We start from the raw sequence: 26389 nt of genomic DNA, 5'->3' as shown, positions 1-26389 counted from the left end.
CCATGCCATCTCACTAGCCGCAAACTGCCATTTCATATCCCTCCAAACCTCATTCCAAATATGCACCGTTAGTCTCCACAGGAGATCTCCCGCCTCGGAAGAAAGGAATATTAACGCCTAGCTTCTTCATAGCTTCATCTGCTCCGCACCCCTTAGCTCGAGTTTTGACCTCTACCGCCCCCCCATTACCTTGATAATATTGCTGCTGTGCTCAGGATGAGTGGAACCAGGCAGTAGATGATTTGTATTCATGTTTTGGAACTTTGATATCATGGATTTTATAGGGGAAGGAGGAGGTATATATATTGTTCTTGAACAGACAGCCAGCCAGCAATCTATATCTATAATCATCCTATTAACTACCTACTCAATACTACCTCTAACGTTTCTCAACTGCAATATACTATTAATTCGAAAATGCCATCAGGAGGATGTTTCTGCGATGCGGTATTTTGCCCCTCCCTGCCAATACTATTCTGTCTCATGTCATTATAAGTTTACAATATATATATTACAACCGCCCACTCTCGTCTTAATCCATATATGCTGATTACGCACATCTCATAGGTCCGCATAAGCTACACCGGCGAGCCAGGAGCCCATCTCCTATGCCACTGTACCGATTGTCGAAAGATTACCGGTGCTACTTATAGTAACAACATCGTATTACCGGAAGGACAATTCAAGCTTGAATCTGGTTTGTATTTCCCACGCCTTCCGACGTTTTCCCATTTCCCACCCATTTACCCGTTCTTCTCCTCTTTCCCTTTTGCCACCAATATCCCATCCCACAAGTCCATCATTTAACACCTCCAGGAAAGCCAAAAACCATTAGCAAAAAAGCCGATTCCGGTAATCAAATCACCTCACACTTTTGCGGAGATTGTGGCACCACTCTGTACCGCACTGGTGATTCTTTACCCAACCAAGTAATTATCAAAGCTGGCGTTTTGGATGATGACAATTGGCCAAATGAGAATGTTCCAAAGGGGGAATTGTTTGTTAAGGAAAGGGTGAAGTGGCTTTCCGAAATTCCTGGTGCTGCGCAAATGGAGGGTATGCCTTCGTAGACACCTCTGGTCGAATAGCGACTTGATAGATCGTGGTAATATATATATTGGATATTTTTTGATGGGTATAATATAATTTTTCCTTTAGTAAGGAGTCTTTGACCGAGTTCTGACTGTTGCGTCGTTTAATGTGAAGCGAGAAAATCCGACAATTATATTCGCTCTTGGTCGTTATTATAAGTTGTAAATTTCAAAGTCGATCTCTTATCACCGAGAGGGTAAGACTGTCCTCACGTATTCCCTCCCAATTCTCAGTCCTTCTCTTACGAGATCCTCTACTCTCCTGTCCTTCTTTCGTCTCATCCATAACAGAATGAGACCTAATAGCGCCATGTCCACTAGAAAGTGTTTGATGGCGATCCATATAAACCAAGCCACCCATTTTCTTGGAGACCTTGACTTCTTGCCCTGGTATTCTCTTCCAGTAGCAATCTGCTCCCTCAATGCTGCGATCTCAGCTGTCATTTTCACTAGCGCTTGTTCCACACTCTTCCTCCATTTCGTCTTGTTGTTTTTGCCGTCGGTATATACCTCTTCATCTTCGCCACTGCGTCCCAATCGTCTCTCAGATTCCCTTTCCGCCTCATCGTCCTGGCTCATTGGACTCAGTACCCTCATTGCGCCGTCGGTCCCTGACACTGGTTCTAGAAATTGTCTCGGTTGAGTCGTATAGGATGGCACGCGATGGCCGGGCGAAGATCCCGTGGATGATGGAGTATTATTTTTGATTTGATCCCAGACAAACTCCAATTCCGCAACCAGTTCTCTCGCATCTCTGCATTGCCACATCCGAAATTAGCTTATTTTCAATCCCCTCGGGTTGCGCCCCAAAGGCAGGAAATCCATGACTTACGCAGTAGTACTAGCATACTTATGCATAGTATCAATCAACGCTTCAATATACCTCCTCTTCGCTTCTGTTCTACTAACCCCTCTCTGCGCATCCCACGCATCCCATTTATCCCTTTCCCTCTTTAATTCTTCTCCCTGTAGTCCCGCCTCACCATCTTCTCCCTCACCCCTAGAACTCGGCCGCATCATGACACCATCCACATCCCCCTCCATAGCTTGTTTGTATAATCCATAGAGACGTAATCGATCTGCAGGAGGCGGCCGCGATGCTCCAGTCTTGGGTATCTTTTTTACTGTGTTGAGCGCGTGGACGAATACTCGGTCTGGCATTTTGGGCAGAGTCAGATTTGTACAATTAGGAATCTCTGCAGCAGTTCAGGGCAGATTTGGTAGGATAGGGTAGAAATGTATCGTCATCAGGAACAGACAGCGCATTACTTACCCACAGAATCCGCCATCTTATCTCCAGAGCGTTCCTCCCTCTCTCATCTATTCAGCATAAAATGTCCCAGCCCAATGTTACAAATCAATGACTTGGTTCTCGGCCAGGAAATGCGATCTTCACAAACTTGGAGCAAATGTTTCAAAAATTAAAGGAATATTATTATAGATAGCAAAGTGGGAGATCTGAAATGAAAGGAAATGCAAATATTAAATGATAATCATGCGCATCTTTTCGCGTTTGTATCTGCAATGACCAACCGAGGCTCGAAGAAATGCAGTAATTACAAGGATTAGCGGTGCCGGAAAGGACCGCGCTAGTAATCTTACCTTGGGATCGCTACTTACACCCCTGACTCGGGAACTTTTTATATGTTGTGAAAGGTTGCTTTGGAGTGAAGAACAGAATATATCGCGGTTCCTGAGAGACGGGAACATGAAACATGTAGAAGTGTCAATTGACAAGTGTTTGTAAGGATTCTTGAGGGTTTTCACTCAATGATCCACAATGATGTTTTCAGCGCAAGGGGAACAACCAGTAAAATGATAACACACATTAGTTGATTGCTTGAGAATGGATCCAAGGTCGCTGAAAATATGTATGATGGATGCATTCGAACACCTCATGAACGCCTTCACACAAGTAGCTCATGAAGAGGCGGATATGTTAATTATTTCGTGTCCTATCTGGAAACTTAATTCTTGGGTATCTATTCCCCCTGCCAACAAGCAACTTTCAAAAAATGCACTGCATTGAACCCAAATTGATGTTGACCGCTGCAGTCCAAGCAATCCTTATTCGTCTATCGATATCCCTCAAGATGAGAGCCCTTACTGACCACCCGACTCAAAGGTCATAACTTTCCTTTTTAGCTGTTGATCATGATCAATTTTCTTCTTGTTTCTGAAGCGCAATTCTTTCTCTTTCCTGTTGTGCGTCGTAGATCTTCTTCTTTTCCAAGTACTTGGCCATCATCTTCTTGTTATTCAACGCCATCTCCGCGGCTTTGAAGCCTGCCTCTTTCTTGCCATTTGCACTTCCAAACCCAATTTGCTTGTTAACTTCACCCCATCCGTCAAGAAAAACGCCCACTGTGAACACCGCGAGTTTAGTATTTTTGTCCTTCTTGGCTGTTCCAATATCCTTATACGTCAATTTACTGACTTTTGAACTAAGGGCCTTTTGTAATTTCTCTTTGGGATTAAGTACGCTTTTAGTTTTTGTCTGGACATTGTCAACATTTCCTCTTAATCTCCACAAAGGGCTATCCAATTTATCCTCATTCCGCTCTTCTTGTTGGATTTCCTTTGACAACACCATGGCCCAGAGACTTTTCAGCCATTCTGATGCACGTGAGACTCCGTGTTCCGGATCTGAAAGCACGACAGCTGCGACATATGCCTCAAAAATATCTCCCATTGCTTTGACTTTTTCCTGTTCTTTCATAGGATGGAGAGTATCTTCTGGCAGCTTCGCGCGCTTTTCGAAACCATATTTTCGTGCAAAATCAGCCAAAGTGACATTCTTGACGAGTCTTTCGCGAAGTTGGGAGCATTTTCCAGGCAGTAAGGCAGGGAACGTCTGTGATATGAGAAGGGTAGAAATGGTGTAGATATATGCATCTCCTACCCATTCTAGGCGTTCATAGCTCAAATCAGTAACGCTGCCATTAGTACGGCCATGGTGAGTGAACGAAGCCAGCTCAAGAGTAGGATCATACACTTCTGGAAGGGGTGGAAGTTTTGATGGAATGGAAGACAAAGTCCATGGTGTAATTTGTAGAGCTGTTAATATTTTCCCTGGGTTTCCAATCACAGGTTCTTGAGATGAACTTTCAACCTTAAAGTCCCCAGAACCACTATGGCTGGTATCATTCAAGTCTGACTGCACTTGGTCTCGTAGTGTATTACAAAGTTCGGTTACTCCCGAAAATGCTGCACCGCCCATTAAAGCCTCAACTTCGCCCACATCGTCTTCCCCAAGAAGTTCTTCTAATGCACCCAATAATTTGGAGATTTTCTTATGCGACAAAGAATTGATCTGATATTTGAATTAGCGTTGTAGATGTATTCAAGAAGTTTGACTTACACTTCTTTTCTTGTGCTCCTGACCGCTGCCATTCTCGAAAGGAAATGGCCGTTTAGATGCCATTTCTAACTTGACTGGGTTTTACAAATTTGCTACTAAGTCGGACGCATGCACCATTACAATGCTTGAAGTGCAAGTGAATGTTCACAGTGAACCTCAATCAAATGAAGAGAGAATTGAATTTAATCGACAAAAGGAGAAAATGGCTCCAAATTGTTACATTGAGAACTGAAAAGAATCGACACTAATCGACATGATAGAGAATTTGAAGGTCGCGAACCAGACCGGAGCAGAACTTCGAGGGCTACACGTGACGACCGGATCAATAAAGGCCCGAAATCCCGGATAGGACCGCTAAATCTATAGAATTGATGAACCACTCGATTTGAAAAGCAGATCCAAGCTTATATCACTAAACATGTCGGTCGCAAAGTCGAGAGTGCTGGAATTGATGAAGGTACTGATCTGTATAATTCTAAAGCCGGGAACTTGGGACTAATCTCAATTATACAGGTCCAATGCCGGATCTTCTCGACCACTTTCAATCCTGATAGACTTCGAACAGGAAACAAGATTCTTCGACAAAGATTAAAGGGACCGGCGTTGGCTGCATACTACCCGCGAAAGATGGCTACGATCAAGGATTTACAAAAAGCTTACGACGAATATGACGTCGAGACCTATGATGATGCTGAGGAAGATAGATTTGAACATATTACAATGTATGTGTATCATCTATATCAGTGTCTGGAGAATCCTGCTAACAGTGATGTAGTCTGAAAGCGAGAGGAAAGGGAGCACCAAAAAAGAAGAGGACTGCGGAAGGTATGTGGTCCACTGCGGGTATGACGGTATTTACTAACAAATTTACTCAGATTCCAAGAAGTTCAAGGGAAAGAAGAGGTAGATGAGGATAAGCGTTATATCCCGAACATAACTTGTACAGCATTCTACAACTGTAGCATTACTGGCGTTTGGGGTCAGCTCTTGGAACGGGGCTTGGTGGAGGGTTTTCTGAACTATTGCCAGGACCTTGAACGCAAATTGCAGAAGCTCAGTCAAATGAGAAAGATTATTATATATCTGCGTACATTGCTCCTGAAAGCATCGAATTATCAATTCGAAGTCACAACACTGCAAGTAATTGCAGCCTTGGAATGAATCGGCTCCTTCCACTTCTACGGCTACGAAGTATTGAGATCACGCCGATTTCGACTTCAAACCCCTCCCTCCCAACCTTATGGCTTAACTTTCAAGAACTTTATGAAAGTTTAGCCACACATGATCTCTTTCTATTTCAACGCGAAAGTATACAGTAATCAAAGAGGGCCATATGTGTTAAGTACTATTCATATTTACTACCATCTCTAGGTATGATCAGAGGACATAACGATCTGTCGTCCTTTCTACAATTCTATACAAGTTGCCATTACCTTATATGACCATCATGGGAAGACGATATTTCAAAACAAACCTTGGTTTGATTCTTCGGCCCGAAAGGTAATTTAAATTCATCGAATGTAAACTTTGGAAGTAGTTGAGATTCTTTCAGAGAAGTTATTCATGTAAGAATTTAAGTGGTACTAGCACAGAAAAGAAGGGGCAAGAACGACCATGCTGGAATTCTGTATTCATTGAGCTTTGCGGACTTTCTCTCTTGCAGTATTTGATTTGCTTTCCCCGTTCATAGAGCCTCTTACTCTACTTGCGTCTCATATCTACCTGATTGATAAAAAAATCTGCTCAACCAATCATGAAAAGACTTTAGAGTTGAAATATGCGAGACGATAGAGTGAGTATAATATTCTCTGAGTGAATATAAAGCTTACCGAACACCCGCACAAAATCACTTTCGACCTTTTTTTTCTTCATCTACGACGGGACCTTCATTCTTTCTCTCAACCTCAATTCCAAATACAGTGAATTATACTTTCAGTTTTTTGCATGCCAATTGATAACAAAGGATAGAGCAGCTGCCAAGGACAGACGTTACTTCTCTATCTAAGTCTCCATAGAGCTACGACTCTTATTTGTTTTCTTGATCTTCAATACCTTCATTTCTCTTCATCTACTTTCAACTCATCTACGAGTGAGCCATTCAACAATCATTTTCGATCTATTCAGTCAGCACAATCTGCATTGGATCATTACTTTCCTTTCACAGCCACTCATCAAGATATCTCACAAGCAACATGGCTTCCTCAGTCGCTTCCAATGGATCGCCAACCTTCCGTCGTACAATTGATCGTAGCAGCCATGAGAACCCTGGACTCGGCGACGATGCTGTTGATAAACTAACAACAAGAATGGTGAGTTTGCATCTTCAATTCATTCCGTCGATTTCTGCATTGATTGCCATTCCTGTGTCTCTGACACTGTTCTAATGGAATTTTACCATTTCTTCTCGAGTGAGCTCGGTAGCAGAGTTCTCCCTGCTTACCTTCCAATCAAACGCCGTCTATACAATCTCATTTTCTACATATCTCGCATATCTCGCATATCTTACTGACCAATATTATTCAGGACAATGCTAATACTCTCAAGAAGGCCGCTACAGCTCTTTCTACAAACAAGCTGGGCAACCAAGCTGCTCCTAAGGTAAAAATCTCATCCGCTCAATACCTTAATGCATATTAACGGATACAGAAGATGAAGTTAAGCCACGAAACTTTCATTGCCCCTACTACCACAGCTCCTTCATTCCAATGCCCCACTTTCGACAACTCGCCAAATCCTGTCGATAAATTATTGGCCAAGCTTTCGGAGCAACAAGCGGTTCTCAATCGCCAACATGAAGCTTTGAGGAACTCAGATGACTATAGTTCGAACAATTCAAGAACCCTCGACTACTGTTCTGCTCCTACTTCTGTTCCAATTACACCTGCTACGGAAAATTTTGACTCGGGCACAGCGACAACTGCTCCAACTACTCGTCCTCAGAGTCGTGGCGATGGCGATAATCAGCCTAGTGCTGAAGAGGTTCTACGTCTTAAGATTGAGTTGGAGGCTGCAAAAGGAAGAATTGCTCGCATGGATCAAGAGCTTGCACAAAACCGCATTACAAAGCACACTATTGACCAAGCTATTGGTAGTGTTTCTGAAGCCGACTTTCCTCTCGGAAATGTTTCAGACCCCTCTGCCGGTATCCCTCCAAATCATTTCCGTCCTCATGTCACTCGTGAAAGCTCCTGGGCCAACCAAGAAGATGCACATTCTGATCATAGTGATGCTCTTTCCGCAAGTGGCTACAACCGTACTCGAGCTATTTGGGACAATAACAAACTAAATTTCCCGAATGCTCCACCCATGCCTTCCTTTCAACCATCTGATCCACATACTTCTGGACAATGGATGGGTCGTGGCGGTTGCAATCAGCCATTCGTTGAGCCAAACATGGCATTTGGTGGACCACCTCCAAATGCCTTTCGTGGTGAGAGATATGAGCATGATACGGCAATGCCCGGTGGAGGAGTCCGTCGTAACAATGGCACCAGATTCAATAATAATCGTAATCTAGGTTCCATTCCTTACTCGAGCAGCTCAAGCTCCTTTGAAGGTTTTACACCAGCTTCAAGTTCTTATGGATCAATGGGGGGAATTCCAACTCCACTTGGCAATCAGATGAACATGGGTATGAACATGGGAAGTGGAATGTACTCAGGCTACCAACCTCAGCCAATAGGCACACCTCTTTCGCCACATGCACCAGAGTTCACTTCAGCCAGTGGAACATGGAAGACCGAGGTAAGCATCAGTCGATTGATTAGGCAGCATTCACTAACTTATCTTCAGTCGGTTGCCAATGAAGGTCACCAAACTTATCTACCAACCACTGAGCCATTGAACTATCGTCGTCTCCTGGACAGAACCGTCAACTGTAACTGGAAGTATATTGTTGACAAGATTGTTTGCAATAATGATCAGCAAGCTTCGATCTTCTTGCAACAGAAGCTCAAGGTTGGTACAACCGAGCAGAAATATGATATTGTCGAGGCTATTGTTGCCCAGGCTTATCCTCTAATGGTCAACCGCTTTGGCAACTTCTTGGTTCAACGATGCTTCGAGCACGGTACTCCAGAGCAAGTCATCAAGATTGCAGAGGCTATACGTGGCAATACCCTCAATCTCTCTATGGATGCTTTTGGCTGCCATGTTGTCCAAAAGGCTTTTGATTCGGTTCCAGAAGATTACAAGGCTATTATGGTCCATGAACTGCTTCGTAGAATTCCAGAAACTGTCATTCATAGATACGCTTGCCATGTCTGGCAGAAGTTGTTTGAACTTCGCTGGACTGAGTCTCCCCCTCAGATCATGAAGTATGTTAATGAAGCTCTTCGTGGTATGTGGCATGAAGTCGCTCTTGGTGAGACTGGTAGTTTGGTTGTCCAGAACATCTTCGAGAACTGTCTAGAAGAAGACAAGGTATGTCTGAATATTCGCTTTGTATTGAATTGGGTCTAATTGTATCATAGCGTCCTTGCATTGAAGAAGTCCTTGCTAGTATTGACATTGTTGCCCACGGACAGTTCGGTAATTGGTGTATTCAACATATCTGCGAGCATGGAGCACCAGCTGATCGTAGCCGGGCTATTGACCATGTTATCCGCTATGCTTCTGAGTACAGTATGGATCAATTTGCTTCTAAGGTTGTTGAAAAGTGTCTCAAGATTGGTGGTGTCGACTTTCTTGGTCGTTACCTTGATCGTGTTTGTGAAGGTCGCCTCGATCGTCCCCGCATCCCTTTGATCGATATTGCCAGTGATCAATACGGCAATTACTTAATCCAATACATTTTGCAGCACTCCAACCCACAACATCGGGAGATTGTCGCCTCTCATATTCGCAAGCATATGGTCTCTCTTCGTGGTTCGAAATTTGGTTCCCGAGTCGGCATGCTCTGCACCAACCCTGCCCTTCAAACTCGTCCAGGCCCAGGCTCTGGCCCTACCATCAGCAGCGCTCCACCACCACGTATGCCACCAACCAACGTTCGATACGGTGGTGCCTACCGCTAAACTTCTTACAATCCATCATTTGCTTTTTCTGCTTTGTCATATTGCTTTCTGTGTTCGGGGTCTTCATACGATTTTCACAAAGACATGATTTTATGCAACCATGATAACAGTACAACATATCCTCCGGGGCCTTTTCTTTTCCGGCTTTCAGTCTCTCATATCTATGGACACCTCACATTGGTTCTACATTATCAGCAGATACAAAGTCAAGCTTGTATTGTCCACACTCTCGCTGTAAATTGGGATTTTTCCTTCGTCGAATTACGACATGTTCATTCTGTTTAATCAACATTATCTTCGAAAAGCTATTCTACCATAACGAGTCATCCTAAGCTGAGGATTATCTTCAGTACTTTGGACAGATCATAGTTACTACTTTTGCATTATGTTATGCGAGAGGTGATGTTTTTTCGAGGCTCTTGTCGCCAAAATCTTCTCTTTTTATCGACTTTTGAATCATTCATTGTGTGGAGGTTTACTCCGCTTTAGTGTTTGTTCTCAGATCGGATACACTGTCTCTCCCTTCTTTTTTGTCAGATGAAAATGTTTCGGTGTGGTAGAAATTAATGTGGTGGAGAGGTTTGATCATACTCATATACTTCATTGTGCTCTTTCTGCTTGTACTTAAACAACCAAAGAAACACCTAGAGCTTTGTTATATAGTCACTCATTAGTAAATATAAAGCCTTTGGTAAACATCACTCAAGCAGTCATAAACGCTCACTAAGAATGTTGTGTATAGAGATAAGTAGCTTGATGTTTTGTAAAATGACAAGTCAAAGAAACAAAACACCGTGAAACTCGATCTTGATAAATCTGATTTTGGTGGTACAGTACAAAGAATTAAACGCCAAACCATCTCGTCCCCGGCCATAAAAATACATGCCATTCATCCATTAACACCTCAAGCATACCATCCAAAGCCTCGGTGATTATCAAACCTCAGAAACCCCACTCTCAACCCAGTTTCCAATCACCAATCAATCAATCATCCTCGATATCATCATCGCTCAAAACAAATTTCTGCTCCAATTGCTGCACAGGCATTGCTCTCTGACTACTCATTCCTTTCTTCATGAAGACCCCCATATTTCCACCTCTCTTGTTCTTTCGAGGTGTACCCATACCATCACCATTTGGTCTATCGGTGGCCCAATTCTCGGTATTGGGATTAGGGTTGGGAGATTCATCATCGGAAAAGGGGGCGGGATCGTCGGAGGTTTGCACGGGGCCGATGCCGGTGAAGGTTGTTATCTTGGAGAGGGAGGCGAGGAGAGGGTTGGTTTGAAAGTTTGGGATAGTGGAAGCGGAGGAGGAAGATGAAGAGGAGAATGGGTTGCGGAATTGGTGGGGGGAGGATCTGGATTTGGCGATTTGAATCATGTACGGGAGGCGCTCGAGGAGCATTTCTGTACGTGCGGAGACGCCGAGGGTGAGAAGCGGTGGGGTGTCTTCTTCTTTTGGAGTGGTGGGAGTGGATTTTGATTTTGATTGTGAGGGTAGTGGAGCGGCGTTTTTTATTTTCCAGCTTTCGACTGTGCCAGCTTTAGGACGAGCGAATGCTGCGGCGCCAGATGTTAAACTTGACGAATGCGTACTCGTAGGATCGATTTCTCCTTTCATTAATCGTGTAACCCAGAGATCTAACGTACTTTCCATTTCCTCTTTCATGCGCCAGAGTTTGAGACTGGTGGGATAGAACATTCTATGTGCATCGCCTGTTTTGCCAGTTCTGAATCCGGCTGCGGCAGGCGCTTTGCGGGACACGGGGTGAGGGAGTGAGAAGAGGAGACCGCGGACGGCAATTTGAAAGGACATTTCGTCTTGGCGGAGAATGTCGCCTCCGGTTCCTGTTATGCCGCCACCGAAGCCGGACGATTGGAGGGAACCGTCCCAGGAGGGACAGAGGAGGTCACTATCAGAGAGGGCATCGATGCAACCATTTACGTGATCGAGGGAGGAAAATTCGAAGGAAGAAGGTGGTGCCTCGCATGAAAGGATGTAATTCTCATGGAGGGCAGCGATGAAGGTTGGTGTGTCGGTGCTAGTCTCGTCGATAAGCTCGTTTATGCCCACTTCAGATTTCTTGGGACGAGAGTGATGGGATATGAAGTGTGGCAAAGATTCCACATCATCTAATACCTTTCCTTCGCGCTTGTTGTAAACCACTTTTCCGACGGCGTGGAAGATTCCCAAGCTAGCTTCCCGGCGCGTGATTAGTTCCAACGATTCTTCTTCCATCTTTGTCAAAGATGTATCTTTGCTTGTTTTCTTTCCCTTGCCAAAAACAACTTTGCCTCCCCAGTCATCGACGTCTCCTCTTAAACACATAAACTCCAGAGAGCCAATTGCACTTCTGATATCGCCGACCTCGCCAAGCTTTCTCAATACCTGAGGTCCTGGTGTCTTTTTCCTGCCTGATTTTCTCGATTCTTTTTGTACCACCGTCTCGAGAGCTTTTGCTAATATGGTCGGGGCAATAGCGTTGAATTCTATCACTCCTACTCCCGGATGCTGAAGAATCTCTGGCCCAAGAAGACGATGAGCAGTAAAGCTGTCTGCAGACGCCGAGATTGTTGTAAGCAATGTTTCTGATACAATCATTACCACAGGAGTGATAGGATCACTTTTAGCTTTAGGATTGGATGGTATTGAGAGAGGAGGAGTATTAGAGGCAAGGTATTGGAGTATCGCAGATCGAAATGATTGCAAGGCACTCGAAGAACGTGTGAAAGTGTTTGGAAATTCTTCGACTAGTATAATTTGCTTCCTTCGATCCAACGGTTTTACTTCTGCCCTGGCTGGAATCTCTCCATGGACGTCGGAAAATAAATCTAGTTGACCAAATTTTCCACCCCGACCCATGAACTCCTCAAATTGTGCAGCCATTGACTGAAAGCCGTCTGAGGAGGCGACTGTTCCAACAGGGTTCCTCCATTCTAGAATATCACACCCCATATCTTTCGCCAATAGCTGTACTGTTGTCGTCTTTCCGGTTCCGGCAGCACCCTTTAAGATCAATAACCGTTGTCTCATCTGCCCTCCTATAACATTATCCAGCCAGGTTCGAACATCAATTACTTTCTTCTTGTGTACTCCAAGCTCTTCCAGATTATTTGGCCCAAAGCGTTCAGCCCAAGGTCGTATATCCTCTTCCTCAGCCACACGTTCTATTATGGAACCCTGAGATGGTCTTACAAATCTTTGACTAGCACTGGGTGTGTTTGTACCTGAATTTGTGAATACGTTCTTTCCAACTCCCCGTTTGGCGGCTTGCCCAACAAGGCTAGTTGCTTGCGCTCGACTCTCTCCAACATCGTCATCATCTGATATTAAATCGTCTATCAAATCAGCCTCCTGTTGAATATCTCTTGAACTGAGAACCTTAATTCTTTGTTTAGGTATCGTCTCGCCTTCCGTTTGTGCCTGCTGCCTCTGTGATTGCCTTGCAAACAATGTATTAATATCTGCATTCTGCCGCTTTTCCTCAACTTTCCTTCTACTTCTTGCTTTCTCTGGACTTGTACTGGGGCTCTTTGTAGTGGACTTCTTGCGATGATTTGGCAAGTGGATCGGGGCAGCATTGGGAGGATGAATGGTCGCTTTTGTTGGAGGTTTTAAAAAAGAAGAAGATCTCGCGGAATTACTGGATTGCGACATAGACCTCGGGGCAGGCTCAGAAGAGCTCGATCTTGGTGGAGGAGAATGTGCCAAACTACTCAATCGACTTTTGAACTTGTTCACCTGAATGGATTCATTGTCCTCGTTATCAGAGGAATGAGGAGATGATTCAATTACATTGCGCTTCCGTCTCTTAGCTGGAGGTGCCATGACGGCAATAATATGTTCTTACCGGGAAACATAACCTTACTCATCAAAAAGCCTGAAGTAAGGTGGGTCGACGTGATAGTTGCCTAGAAGATCGAATGGAATCTCAATCTTGAAATGCATTAAAGCAATGCAACATCAAACATTGAGCTTATCTTATCTTATATCACATGACCACGCGATTATTATGTAATCTATGCTTATTTCGACCTATGACTAGCCAATTCATCATAGAACTCTCAGACCTGATACACTAACTCCTCATCCAATATTGTTTTTTACCCATTATTCATTTATCATACTACCGTAAGTACAATTAGTCGCACGTTTTCTATCATCATGCCTTTCTTAGATCGGATACAAAGTTGCTTCCGGGTCACTCATCCGATAGAGAAATAAGCCCTGTGCAGCAAAATGCACGACGTATCATGGGAGTGTTTGAAAGAGGTGGTTTGAATCCTCTTTGATTCAAACCATTCTGAACTACGGCCAAGCTTATTGTGTTTGGACGAAAGCCGATGAAATCTTGATGAGAGGATTGGAACTTCGTTCATCTACCTGATTTTGATTCGAGACCAAACGACTTTACCATGAGGGTTTACGTAGTGGCGATCTATTCAAGTGGTCGCATGAAGCTTGTCTATTTCCTCGACTCTCAGTGTGGTTAGCAATCACTAGGCTATGCGAATGACAGAGGCTGAATTTTGTTGTGGAAATCATGTCTCGTGGTTCAGTTACAGTGTACCACGAATCGTGGCTATACAGCCTAACTCTGCATACTTGGCGGGGCCCCGCGTTGGGGAATATTTGTGCTGTTGCCTTCAAATACAGCATATGATTAATTTACGCGAATAGAGACGGGACATCTCAGCGCAAGCGAACAAGCCATTTCGAAGTTTGTGTTTTTTGTTATAAATTTCTTTTCACATTGATACTTCCCCTTGCAGGATGGGCTTATCGGTCTTGATTTTCATTGGAAGCATTAGACAAGCAAATTAATTGTTCACACGCCCTACGTACTGCCTTATAGGCAATTGGCCCAGAGTCTAGTGACTTGTCAGCCTCAACTTCTAGAAGCTATCCTTTTCCTTTGGTACAAGGGGGATGCCGCATTTATAATGTCAGACTACACACAGACTGTGCCATTCAGGATTGAAGTGCAGCCTTCTCGTGCCTTACGTTCACGCACGATAATAGCAAATACGTCAAATCAGGATTAAGTAAATATTTTGCATACTGCTTACTGGTGGTATATATGTAACTCTCATCCCCGCTTTCATAAATTGTCATTCATCGCTCGTTTCAAGACATTGGACGAAAAGTGTGTACAATGCCAGAACCAAAGTATCTCGAAGAACATGTAAATTTTGTTCACCCGGAATGGTATGTTGCATTTGATATTCGTTGGGGCGATTTTCATATTTCATATTCGCTGATAAAAATCCAAGGACACGGTCGCAGGCTACTGGTAATAATTTAGGTGGTTATACCGTCGAAATCGAAGCGAATCAGCACCATATCAACCTGAACAGCAACTTGGATGCTAAGTGAGAATTGCCTCGAATCCTCACAATACTCTAATTTTTGCTAAATCTCTAAAATAGGATCCAGAATCCGTTATCTGGAATTCCAACGACGTTACTATATGATCAGGTTAAAGCATTTGCAACTAAGCATCAATTGCTCAGTGTTCTTCCAATATTGGTTAAAGGGGCACTGGTGGCACAAGATCCAACAAATTACGAAGATATTAGAGGCGAGAATGCCCTAAATGAAGAAGAGATTGAATGCTTGAGGGACGAAATCCTTCATACATGGAAACAGCCATGGGCGTTGTATATCACCATTATTACTTGTTCCATTGGGTATGTCTCCACCCTATCTTAGCACTTTACTTGTCTAGCTCTCTGACTTTCATCGTAACAGAGCTGCCGTTCAAGGATGGGACCAAACAGGTTAGTTAACTACAAATTTTCATGCTGGCGCTTAAAATGGGGATTGAGAACAAGAATCAAGGTGGTTTCAAACATTCGAAGTTGAGCCGAATACAAATCTTACAACGACTCGAGTCGGAGCAACTTCGGTTTTCTCCTCACTGTCCTAGTGGGCTCAGAATTATTGTAGCTGTGATCTAAATACTTCCATCTGTCGTGAAAAAAATAATTAATGATAAACAAATGCAGGCTCAAACGGTGCGAATCTATCGTTCCCGGACCTCTTCAACATTGGAGGAAAATCTACCCGCGATACAATGCTAGTTGGGCTCTGCAATGCCGCCCCATATATCAGCAGCGCATTTATAGGTTGTTGGATTTCTGATCCTCTCAATAATTATTTCGGACGCCGGGGAACCATCTTTGTCGCCGGGAACTTCTGTCTGTGGAGTGTAATTGGTAGTGCGTTTACGACAACATGGCAAGAGCTTTTTATTTGCCGTCTTATACTCGGACTCGGGATGGGTGCCAAAGCTTCGACAGTTCCAGTATATGCGGCGGAAAACTCACCTGCAGGTACATTCGCTTTTTTCTTTCCTCGATTCAAAATTTGGACCTCAAAGCTAATGTCTGATTAGCTATTCGAGGTGCGCTCGTTATGTCCTGGCAAGTATGGAATGCTTTCGGAATCTTTCTCGGCTTTTGCGCAAATTTGATCGTTGCCAACGTTCCTCGAATAGCTTGGCGTCTTCAGCTCGGCTCTGCGTTCATACCTGCTGTACCTCTTTGTGTCCTGATCTTTTATTGCCCAGAAAGTCCCCGTTGGTATATGAAGAAGGGCCGATATCCAGAAGCATATCAATCTTTGTTGAAACTTCGAAACAATCCTCTACAAGCTGCGCGTGATCTTTACTATATCCATTCCCAGCTTGAGCTGGAGGCAGAGATTGTTGGAAACCATACTTACTTGACACGGTTTACACAGTTGTTCACGGTGCCTCGATTAAGAAGAGCGACGCTGGCTAGTTTTACAGTCATGTTGGCTCAACAAATGTGTGGCATCAATGTCATTGCCTTTTATTCATCGACTGTCTTTCAAAAAGCTGGTGCCGGCAGGATCAATGCACTTTTAGCTTCATGGGGATTTGGTCTAGTTAATTTTATCTTTGCATGGCCAGCTATATGGACAATCGATACTTACGGTAGACGAACCTTATTGTTATTTACGATTCCCAACATGACTTGGAGTATACTTGCTGTGGCACTTTGTTCATTGATACCAGAATCCAGTCGAGCACATCTAAGCCTTATGGCGCTGTTTATATATATCTATGCTGCTTTTTATAGCCCCGGGGCAGGTCCAGTTCCTTTTACATACTCTGCTGAGGTGTTTCCGTTATCACATCGTGAAGTTGGGATGGGTTGGGCTGTTGCTACGAACTTCTTTTGGGCCGCTGTATTAAGCATTACTTTGCCTAGAATGCTTGATATCTTTACTGTTGCTGTAAGCTGTACTCTCATTTAAACCAGAGTCTCTTTATCAGCTTGGTTATTGATTTTTCATATAGGGAACCTTCGGTTTCTACGCTGGATTAAATATTTTATCATTATGCATGATATTTCTGTGGGTACCGGAAACCAAGCAACGTACACTCGAAGAACTAAATTTTGTGTTTGCTGTTCCCACGCGCACACATATGCGTTACCAGCTTACTAAAGCTTTGCCGTGAGTTATTTCCTCTTCCCTTTACATTAGATAGCATCGTTAGCTGAATCAAATAGATGGTGGATAAAACGATATATATTGCAGCAGAAATACGCAACCCTCGAACCATTGTACGAGTTTGAGAAACCGACAGGCCAGCGAGAAATCGACGAATTATATGAAAACGATAGGCTGAGAGCTCAGAGGAGACAGGATACTGAGTGGATAGCAAAGCGTCAAAAGCAAAGCTTTTCTGGAGGGGGGGAGACCCTGAGGGGAAGCACTCAGATTGGCAGGAGGGATCTATGATGTATCATCAAAGAGGTGCTGTAATTTGTGTCACACAGGTTTATAAAGTTCAAAATTTCGACTGAAATGTTTCCCCCTCATCGCAGCCAATCTACTAATCAAACAGATCTTGAATCTATCATTCTATTGGAAGCAACGAAAATCACTCATTCCTTGACTTTATACTGTAAATTGACCCATCATCCTTGATTTCACTATCTCGAGTCGACTTCATGGTATAAAATTGCGTGGAATGATTAACAGTTCCTGATTACTTTGATGTAAGTATGATTTCGATTTCCGGTGAATGATGAGATGATCAAACTAATAGCTAGGATCTAGTCAAGATCGAATCACTTGGGTGACTGAAGAAGTTTCGATGTGCCCAATATGCGTCCGCCGCCCTGTTTTCAAGACCAGGACCATTGCGCAACTCAGCCACTCGGTAGACGTTGGTCAACCGATAAAGGAGTCGTTCTTTAGCTGTGTAAGGGGTGTAGGATGATTGATGCAGTGGATCTAGATTGTATACCGATCCATCACTGAGGTCGCAGCCATTCTGCAAGAAAGTTTAATATCTTCAATACTACATTTTGATGATGATAGGCATATACTATATTTGAATTATTAACCTCTCTTGTTTGACCCCTTTTAGTGGATATCATATGGTACTGATTTGTGAAGCTCTTATAAGTTGGAAAATCTCCGCGGCCTCTATATAGACGTACTTTTCATAATTCTCCATACAGTACTAGACCACTTATATCCGCCCCCCCGCTTATTTTATGGTGTTATATATTACACCACCCTTTTTCAATATTAAATATTAAATTAATCAAGAATTATAAAATTATTAAATTTGAATAAATAAATAATGTATTCTTATATTATTGATATATATAAAAATTATTCTATTATTAATTTTTAATCTATTAATATTTAATATGTCAGCTATTCGCTGCAATACAAGCCTCAATTCTAAAAGGCATATTAGCTCCCAAATTATTAAATAATTCTTTATTTAATATATCCCAAACTGTCACGGTCATGGACTAAAGGGCTCCATTAGGCACGTGATAGTAAGCCCTCGGGCCTACCGTGTGCCGAAGGGAGCCCGCACACATATATAAATTGTATAGTTTTCATAAGTTTAGAAGAATTAATGAAAAGTCTTTGTGCTACATTTCACCTAGTTGATTCATTGCTAGTATCTACTCTAACACAAACTATCTATAAACAACTCTTTAACCTTTGATAAATATATTCTAATTTGCTTTTATCAATAACAATATCAAAAAACATTTTATATATTCTTATTTTTAAAACCTATTATATATACTTTATAAAATTAAGATTAAAGAAATAAAAAAACTAATCCTTCAATAAAAAAATCTTTTTTTCTTAAAACCAATCTTATATTTTATAGGTACAATAAATAGAAGCATTATTCTATATAAATTTATATTCTAAATCAAATTTTTCAAAAATAGGGTCTACTTCAATCTCAAAAACCTTAAAATAAGATTTAATATTATATCTATATTTTGCACTCTCAAAATCCCTATTTATTATATATAAATTACTTCTTCCAATATTCTAAAAGCTTTTTTAACACATAATCTTTATATTCTTATTTATATTATATATTTCGATTATTTCTAAATTCCATTTCTGAAATTTAATATAAAAGCATTATTCTAATCTTTTTTCTTTTCCTTATTTTATAGAGTATTCATCTGATTATACAACTAAACCCCATTCTTCAATTGTTAACCCCCTATAAACTAAACACTATTTAAGCCATTTAATAATATATATTAATATAAACTTTAATCTTTTCTTATACCTCCAATTGATTATATTATATTTGATCAAAATCCTTTTAATAATTTTAATACTATAATCAAATCTAACCTTTTAAATAATCTATTTATATATAGTTTTTAAAAACAATTATATATATCATAATAACATTTATTCGTTTTATTTAATATATAATTTAAATCGATTAGTATATAATAAATATATACTATTGTTATATATTAGATCTTATAAAAGAATATATCATATAACGTGGTTTATTAGTGAATGGGTTATATCAATGAACGGGTTATTTCGAAAACCATTTAAATCAAGCTTTTTAAAATATTAAAATTTTAATAACTAATTATTATTTTCTTAAATAAAAGATTTTAAAAAATAATTAAGATCTAGGTTTTTTATTAATCTAATTTTTATAAAATAATTTTATTATATTCTAAAAAGAAAAGGAAATTGTTATGATTTTTGTTACAAAAAATCTATTTTTATAATAACAGTTTTATAAATTCAAATTTCTTAAAACTAATAAGATTTTTAATATTCTTATATATTGAAATATTTTATATTAAATTTTTAGAAAATTATATCTATAAATAAAGAAAGTGTATAATTATATACAAACAAATTTTGTATATAAAATAAGTGATCTATTCATTGATATAATTTACTCACTGATAAACCACGTTAATTCTACAAAAAAATCCAAAACTCTTTACAATTCAATAGAAATTAAAGCCTTCCTTTACCTTACTAACTATTTTGCTGTATATATATAGAATAAAACACTTGTAAGAATCATTTTGTATACCTCTAATATGTTATACATTATAAATTGAAAATATAATTAAAATAATAAAACGTGATTATAGGAGTGTAATACATGAAAAAACGCGTTTTGTGGAGTTTCGGCTAATAGAAGTGCACGGTGACTGTACACCGAGTTCCCCGCATTGAACCGCACTTGTTTTCATACTCCCCGCATTTGAACTGCCGCTCAACACTCCGTCGTATATGTATGTCTTAACCATGCATTGCAAGCCGAAACATGTCCGAAGTGTGTTCATGTAGTAGTAATTAGGTGTATATATCTTGCCATCTCTTGCCGTTTATTGTCACTATCCATGTTTTTCTGATTCCTTTCTTTCGGGGAATACAAAACGACATGCTTGAAGAAATTATCTCCCTCCCAATATGGGCACTCATTACGATCCCAGTATCCATTTACATCCTGAGTACCGTATTCCTTGCAATCGTAGATCCTCTCCGCCATATTCCAGGACCGTTCCTCGCACGCTTTACTCGAGCCTGGTATTGTTGGAAAATATACGAAGGCGATTTCGAACGTACCAACCAACAGCTGCACACTCGCTATGGCCCTATTGTCCGCATCGCACCGCATGAATACTCGATTGATGATGTCGATGCTGCCAAAGTCATCTATTCTATTGGTGGAGCTACTTTCCCAAAATCATCATGGTATACGACATGGCAGCCTTCGAATAAAGTCCCAGCTTCGCTATTCACTGAGCTCAATCCACATACTCACTCTGTACAACGACGTAAGGTCGCAAATTACTATAGTATGAGCTCTATGGTTGGATATGAGGGTCATGTGGATAATTGTTCGGAGTTACTCTCACGACACTTCGTGAAATCGGCAACTGCAGGAGATTTTGTTGACATGCAGCATTTGTTGCAATGCTATGCGTTTGATGTTATTGGAGAGATTACATTCGGTAAACGCTTTGGATTTCTAGATATGGGAGAGGACAAGGATGGTGTGTTCAAGGCAATTGACAATGGAGGATGGTATTCTACATTCGTTGGGCTTTGGAGCTGGCTTCATGTATGGATATTTCCGTTATTGCCTAACACTGGCGGGATTGCATATGTCGTCAAGTTCACAGAGGATAGAATTGCAGAAAAAGAAAAGTTGTTACAAGAACAAAGAAGTAGCAACAGGAAAGAAGAGGGCACTCTAGATTTCGTGACGAGGATTTTGATGGCTTCTGAAAAAGATCCTGGAAAGATTACGAGAGGCGATTTGCGTATCACATGCCAGTCCAACATTGGTGCAGGAAGTGATACAACAGCTATTACCCTTTCGAGTGTGCTTTACCATTTGTTGAAGTACCCAAACACTTATCAAAAACTGCGAGACGAGATAGAAACTGCGGCAAAGGAGGGAAGAATATCAGATCCTATTACCTTTAAAGAAGCCCAAGGACTACCCTATCTACAAGCGGTGATGAAAGAAGGATTAAGAGTCCATCCTGCTGTGGGTCTGGGGCTACAACGAATCGTCCCAGCAGAGGGTACTACCATCGCAAATAAATTCATACCAGGTGGCTCTACAGTTGGCATCAATGCGTATGTAGCTCATCAAAATACTTCTGTCTGGGGCTCTGACGCCGATCAATGGAGACCCGAAAGATGGCTGGAAATTGAGGAGCAAGGTCGAGGTGCAGAAGTAGAAAAGTACTTCTTCTCTTTTGGCATGGGTTCGAGAACATGTATTGGCAAGAATATTAGTTTGTTGGAGATGAACAAGCTGATACCCCAATTGGTGAGGAGATTTGATTTTGAGCTGGACGCGGATGTGGAGCGAAATGGGGGGATAGTTTGTAAGAACAGATGGTTTGTCAAGCAACAGAACTTCAGAGCAAGAATTTTGAGGTGGAACGGTAAGATCGAATAGGATAGAACTTTGTTTTATGTTTGCAGTGTATGGATTAGGATTATCGATTTCAACAACTTGGTACTGGAAATTCGGGTTTGACAACAATAGGCGACAGGAAGGGGAGGTATCTAGGATACGATTGGATCTGTAACAAAACATGGATCAAATGATATATCTCAATACTGATTGAATTGTGCGTCTCGATGAAAATTATCACAAGTCTGCGATGTTATCGAATAAGCAAACTATTGAATTAACGTCGACGCTTCAAACACCATTATGTAACCCTGCGCTAACTATGGTTCCCACTCCTAAATCCATGACCTCATTATCTTTCCCAATCATTGACTCCACCAAGTCCTTCAACTCATGTGAGAACAACCATGAACAAACATCCATTTCATATTCTTCCTTCATAAATTCAAAAATGTCTCAACCATTTATCCTGACCCTCCGCCTCGACGCCGCCTCCGAGAAACTCCTCACTGCTCTCCGGACCCGCTATTTTCCTTCTTCTCGCAACTACCTCTCTGCACATATAACTCTCTTCCATGCTCTTCCCTCTTCCCAGCATTCTCTTTATAAATCCACTCTCTCTTCCCTCTCATCACGAGAACAAAAATTCAAAGTCGGTATTAAAGATCCTTTTCCCTTGGGGAGAAAAGGCGTGGCACTCAATATTGCATCTTTCAAATTACGGAAGATTCATGAAGAATTACTAGGAGAATTTAGAGAAAAAGGTGTGCAATTGACGGAACAGGATGACAGAAAAATAAGATCGCACGTTACGGTGCAGAATAAGGTTGGAGAGGAGGAGGCAAAGAGAACGTTGGAGGAGGTGAAGGGAGAGTGGATGATGCATGGAGATGGAAATGGGGGAATAGGAGGGATGGCCGAGGCGATTAGTCTGTGGAGGTATGAGGTTAGCGGGGAGTGGACGCATCTGGAGGATTATGAGTTTGCATAATGGAAAATGAAATTTACGGGAAGACCGAGAAGAGTCATTTTGCGACAAGATCTGGAAGACATCATTCACGAAAAATGATTGAGGAGATATTTGGCCTTCAAAACCGAGATATTCACGCAGTACTTGACCTTATATCCAATGATGGTGATTTTTTCCCTAGCGAAACAATTGTCAAAACCAGTCATGAGATTTCAATATAAGGAGGTTCCGTTCTGGTCACTCCTCTATACGACTTTCCAAAGCATATTCAGCCCCATGGTCATGCTTCTAAAAGTCCGAGCATCTTTTTTTCCCAATACTTTCAAAGCTACTAGCTTTAAGCAGAGTTGGAAACCCCAAATTTAAGCTCCTACGCGGTATCCAAGATGAACGGTCCCTATTCAGAGTATTAGCATCACTCTCTTCATTATCAATATTCTTCCCTTCATGAATCATTACTCACTATAAAAACCAAATTTCGATTCACAATCTTCCAATTTCCGTTCGCCTTCTTCCACGTATCTTCATACCTGCCCGTCACAAACAGGGTATGACTATCATCTTCTATAACCGGCGACGTATGCGGTAAGAGAAAATGGCTAGCTTCAAGATACGTTATGGAAATCGCTGAGGTAGGCGAACATATTGCTATATACTGAGTACCGTATCTATGATGCGTCCCCGTGAATTGAATTACCTGGGCTGCAACAGCATCGGTGATATTTTTCAATCCGTAGAGAACAGGGAGGGGCTCTGAGTAGTTCGCTCGGGCGTCTGGGGTAAAGACACGGGAGAATGCTTGCCACTGGGTTGGGGAATGGGGTGTTAGGATTTGGATTCATGGTGGTCTGGAGAAGATGTTGAGAAGTTATAGGGAAAGTAGCAATTCAGTTTTTATCTTACATTTCGTCCGTCAATGGCAAATGCATATAGAGATAATGTGTTACGGATAATTTCTGTAGCAATAGGATCTGTGAGAGGGGATATGGGGAGCAGTTCTGCGAGTTGAAATGAAGATGCTGGGCCAGGAGAGATGTTGGGGCATTTTGATGATTCTGAGGAGACGGTACGGAAGATTAGTCCCGTTGAAAGGACCAGAAATTTGAGGAATTGCATTTCGAGAAAAGTGAGTGTTGAAGAGTTTTGGGAGAAAGTGATATATAGTTGAATTTTTCTGGGAAGATTGTAGTGGTTATAAAGTAATATACTCAAGTCATTTACCCCTCATTACATCTCACGCGATGTCACTATACCATCCCTTACTTCCACCTGCAGCCAATGACATATATGCAGCTTTTGGCAGAGCACCCCACGTTCCTTGAAAGATAAGATGGGCGAATCCTTCATCTTATACACGGGACTTACAAGATCACATAGCATTGTCTTATGCGGAATGATAATTGATTGGTCTCGGGTTGCCAACTTTCATTTCAGCCAAGGAAAGTCTTCGCGAGTAATACTATCTACACTTGGGTTTTTCTCAATCTCATCAGGAGCAGAAATGTTTGAGTCCCCGATCGAAAATTAATTTGTTCGTCCTATTTGAGCCATTGGTTTAAAGTACACGTTGTTGGTTGCATTATTTGCTGGCTGGAAGTTCCATCTTGAGTTGATGACTCGCTGGAAGTCCAAAGAGGGGACGATTGATCCGAACGCAAATTTGTGACGAGATTCGACACTTAGTCTAAGCAATAAATCAATAAATCTAATTTCCTCACCATTTAACCGCTCGTTGTGAAATTCAAACTCATGTTGCTGGAAAAGACAGATATGAGGAACAAGATTTGAATTGACTAAATTTTAGATACGCTTCTGCTAAACGATTGTTTCAGAGATAGTGTAATTACAAAACTCATTACATTAAATTAGAAACAAACAACAACAACGATAATTCGAAACCATAAATGCATACACCTCAATTCAAAAACAGTAAACTAATACGCATCCTTCAATTCCCCCCATTTCCTCGATTCTCCTCGACAATTCTACGCCTGCGATTACGTACTCCTCTCTTCTACCCCTTTAGAAATATTTTAGATTGCACTAGATCATGAGAGTAAAGATTTAAACACCAGAGAAAGGTCTACACTTGTTCGCTGCACAGAATCCATCACAGCATGATCCGAGGAATTGTCCGTTTCTGTAACAATCGCCTATTGCAATAAGATTAGTATCACTTTTTACCGAAGTTCCTCCTTTTACATCCTCTTATCCGTCTCTCTCTCTCTCTCTTCAGGTCCATCACTTTCTTCTTTCTTCAAAAACAACTTTCCAAACCCAAAACTAAAATTCTAGAGGAAAAATAGAAAGACTCACTATAATTAGGAATGCATCTCTCATCCGTCACCTGGCAGCTCACACCAGTGATCGGTGTTGGAGGACCCACACTAACAATCCCTCCATTATTCACCAACGCAACCGCATTATCATGGTAGAAGGTACAGAGATTATAAACGTCGAAGTTGGAGGAGCGGATGAGAGAGATAGAGAGGGGGTTATCTGGGGAGTGTAAGGTTAGTTTCTTCTGGGACTCGTGGGGTGGAAGTGAAAGAGTTGAAAGCGAAAAGGTGATTAAGAGAGAGAAAGGGAAAAACACTAGTAGCGTGAAATTGTCCGTCCGCGGGAACAGTCAAACTGTAACTTGCTGGACCCCCGATAAATGTAATATCTACATCGAAGTAACTGGCAGGTGCAGCTACAACTCCGCTGATAGCTGCAAGACCAAGAGTCAAAAGGGTGGAGAATTGCATTTTGATTAGATTGTTTGAATATGTTTGAGAAGCTTCGATTGAGAAGTGAATGTATAAGATATTGATAGTGATGATGAGGAGAAAACTCTTGACTTCAGGAGGTGTTCAGAATTTATATACCCCATTTCCCCAGACTGTCATATCATTCTTACTACTTACGTACATCCAGCTAGTCTATCTTCAAGATGCCAATAAGCATACCTCGTAAGCTTAATTCCATCAACCCGTTGTCGTTGCGCTGTCAGATCATCCCTCGTACCCGTCACTCACTACTAGCTATCCGAGACCCAAGCTCGCCCCATATCTCCCTAACGTGTTCCAATTCCGTGTAAAGATCACCAAGTACGAAATAAGAGCATCATCACTTAAACTCAGCTCTCCTCCCAAAAGACACAAATGTCGTAAAAAACACAAACTAGTAGAATCATCCAGTAGCCAAAAGCTTAAAATCACGAAAAGAATTGAGAATGTTATAAATAGTTTGACAATCCACGCGCTATGGCGTGATGTGGAGAAACTGTTCTTCAGGTGATGCGGGCGGATTAGTGATGTTCGTGATATTTTGTTAAGCGATGAAGTCATGGTCTGATGTCCCGCTTACCGCCAAGACGGATCCGCGTTGAGGCTGAGAGCGTGCGGTGCTACGATACGATATGGCTCGTGATTCACGTGAAGGATACGAGATTGAGTTGCTGATGGCTTGGAGAATGAGGAGATAAATACGAATGGCGGTATCGAGGTGGAAAATGGAGATTGGGCGGTCAGTAATTTTCAATTTTTGAATTTGTTTGAATGACTCGGGTAGTTTGGAGTACTAAATTTACTTTGAAAATTGTACTTATTGAGAACTTAGTGGATTATCACTTAAATTTGTGAATTGTCTTGCAGTCGAATGTATGAAGTTTTCTCAAAAATTTAAAAATAAACGCGCGTGTATTGTGGAGTGATGTTCTAAGCTGGCTAAATACGG

At 41.6% G+C, this 26389-nt stretch overlaps 11 protein-coding genes across 11 annotated transcripts; 6 read left to right on the top strand and 5 right to left on the bottom strand.

Annotated features, from left to right (window-relative positions):
• Nucleotides 1-417: 417 nt before the first annotated feature.
• On the top strand, nucleotides 418-1070 carry EAE97_006026 (uncharacterized protein; the record flags this gene model as incomplete). The annotated part of the gene is made up of 3 exons (XM_038876539.1): nucleotides 418-447; nucleotides 568-697; nucleotides 817-1070. 3 exons carry the CDS (start codon nucleotides 418-420, stop codon nucleotides 1068-1070), a joined length of 414 nt encoding a protein of 137 aa, XP_038732246.1.
• Nucleotides 1071-1165: 95 nt separating this feature from the next.
• On the bottom strand, nucleotides 1166-2252 carry EAE97_006025 (uncharacterized protein; the record flags this gene model as incomplete). The annotated part of the gene is made up of 2 exons (XM_038876538.1): nucleotides 1166-1845; nucleotides 1924-2252. 2 exons carry the CDS (start codon nucleotides 2250-2252, stop codon nucleotides 1278-1280), a joined length of 897 nt encoding a protein of 298 aa, XP_038732245.1. The 3' UTR covers nucleotides 1166-1277.
• A 643-nt stretch (nucleotides 2253-2895) lies between these two features.
• On the bottom strand, nucleotides 2896-4843 carry EAE97_006024 (uncharacterized protein). Its single transcript, XM_038876537.1, has 2 exons — nucleotides 4453-4843; nucleotides 2896-4404 (listed from the first exon to the last, which is right to left on the bottom strand). The coding sequence occupies exons 1-2, from the start codon at nucleotides 4513-4515 to the stop codon at nucleotides 3250-3252; spliced, it is 1218 nt and encodes a 405-aa protein (XP_038732244.1). The 5' UTR covers nucleotides 4516-4843; the 3' UTR covers nucleotides 2896-3249.
• A 27-nt stretch (nucleotides 4844-4870) lies between these two features.
• EAE97_006023 (uncharacterized protein) lies at nucleotides 4871-5359 on the top strand (the record flags this gene model as incomplete). Its single annotated transcript, XM_038876536.1, has 4 exons — nucleotides 4871-4909; nucleotides 4966-5174; nucleotides 5228-5277; nucleotides 5328-5359. The coding sequence occupies 4 exons, from the start codon at nucleotides 4871-4873 to the stop codon at nucleotides 5357-5359; spliced, it is 330 nt and encodes a 109-aa protein (XP_038732243.1).
• A 1285-nt stretch (nucleotides 5360-6644) lies between these two features.
• Nucleotides 6645-10013, top strand: EAE97_006022 (uncharacterized protein; the record flags this gene model as incomplete). Its single annotated transcript, XM_038876535.1, has 5 exons — nucleotides 6645-6761; nucleotides 6976-7050; nucleotides 7099-8196; nucleotides 8245-8874; nucleotides 8925-10013. The coding sequence occupies 5 exons, from the start codon at nucleotides 6645-6647 to the stop codon at nucleotides 9465-9467; spliced, it is 2463 nt and encodes an 820-aa protein (XP_038732242.1). The 3' UTR covers nucleotides 9468-10013.
• A 438-nt stretch (nucleotides 10014-10451) lies between these two features.
• On the bottom strand, nucleotides 10452-13298 carry EAE97_006021 (uncharacterized protein; the record flags this gene model as incomplete). The annotated part of the gene is made up of 1 exon (XM_038876534.1): nucleotides 10452-13298. One exon carries the CDS (start codon nucleotides 13296-13298, stop codon nucleotides 10452-10454), a length of 2847 nt encoding a protein of 948 aa, XP_038732241.1.
• A 1327-nt stretch (nucleotides 13299-14625) lies between these two features.
• Nucleotides 14626-17243, top strand: EAE97_006020 (uncharacterized protein; the record flags this gene model as incomplete). Its single annotated transcript, XM_038876533.1, has 8 exons — nucleotides 14626-14678; nucleotides 14744-14842; nucleotides 14900-15160; nucleotides 15222-15250; nucleotides 15479-15805; nucleotides 15868-16733; nucleotides 16798-16955; nucleotides 17012-17243. 8 exons carry the CDS (start codon nucleotides 14626-14628, stop codon nucleotides 17241-17243), a joined length of 2025 nt encoding a protein of 674 aa, XP_038732240.1.
• Nucleotides 17244-20205: 2962 nt separating this feature from the next.
• On the top strand, nucleotides 20206-21741 carry EAE97_006019 (uncharacterized protein; the record flags this gene model as incomplete). Its single annotated transcript, XM_038876532.1, has 1 exon — nucleotides 20206-21741. One exon carries the CDS (start codon nucleotides 20206-20208, stop codon nucleotides 21739-21741), a length of 1536 nt encoding a protein of 511 aa, XP_038732239.1.
• Nucleotides 21742-22150: 409 nt separating this feature from the next.
• EAE97_006018 (uncharacterized protein) lies at nucleotides 22151-22690 on the top strand (the record flags this gene model as incomplete). The annotated part of the gene is made up of 1 exon (XM_038876531.1): nucleotides 22151-22690. One exon carries the CDS (start codon nucleotides 22151-22153, stop codon nucleotides 22688-22690), a length of 540 nt encoding a protein of 179 aa, XP_038732238.1.
• Nucleotides 22691-23039: 349 nt separating this feature from the next.
• On the bottom strand, nucleotides 23040-23785 carry EAE97_006017 (uncharacterized protein; the record flags this gene model as incomplete). The annotated part of the gene is made up of 3 exons (XM_038876530.1): nucleotides 23040-23066; nucleotides 23133-23474; nucleotides 23573-23785. The coding sequence occupies 3 exons, from the start codon at nucleotides 23783-23785 to the stop codon at nucleotides 23040-23042; spliced, it is 582 nt and encodes a 193-aa protein (XP_038732237.1).
• A 657-nt stretch (nucleotides 23786-24442) lies between these two features.
• On the bottom strand, nucleotides 24443-25532 carry EAE97_006016 (uncharacterized protein). Its single transcript, XM_038876529.1, has 3 exons — nucleotides 25266-25532; nucleotides 24986-25168; nucleotides 24443-24822 (listed from the first exon to the last, which is right to left on the bottom strand). The coding sequence occupies exons 1-3, from the start codon at nucleotides 25417-25419 to the stop codon at nucleotides 24734-24736; spliced, it is 426 nt and encodes a 141-aa protein (XP_038732236.1). The 5' UTR covers nucleotides 25420-25532; the 3' UTR covers nucleotides 24443-24733.
• Nucleotides 25533-26389: the final 857 nt, after the last annotated feature.

Source organism: Botrytis byssoidea (genome assembly GCF_014898295.1).
Source record: "Botrytis byssoidea strain MUCL 94 chromosome Unknown BBYS_011, whole genome shotgun sequence".
Lineage (NCBI taxonomy): Eukaryota > Fungi > Ascomycota > Leotiomycetes > Helotiales > Sclerotiniaceae > Botrytis > Botrytis byssoidea.
Note: the sequence above shows the minus strand (reverse complement) of the source record. Positions and strands in the feature narration are given on the sequence as shown.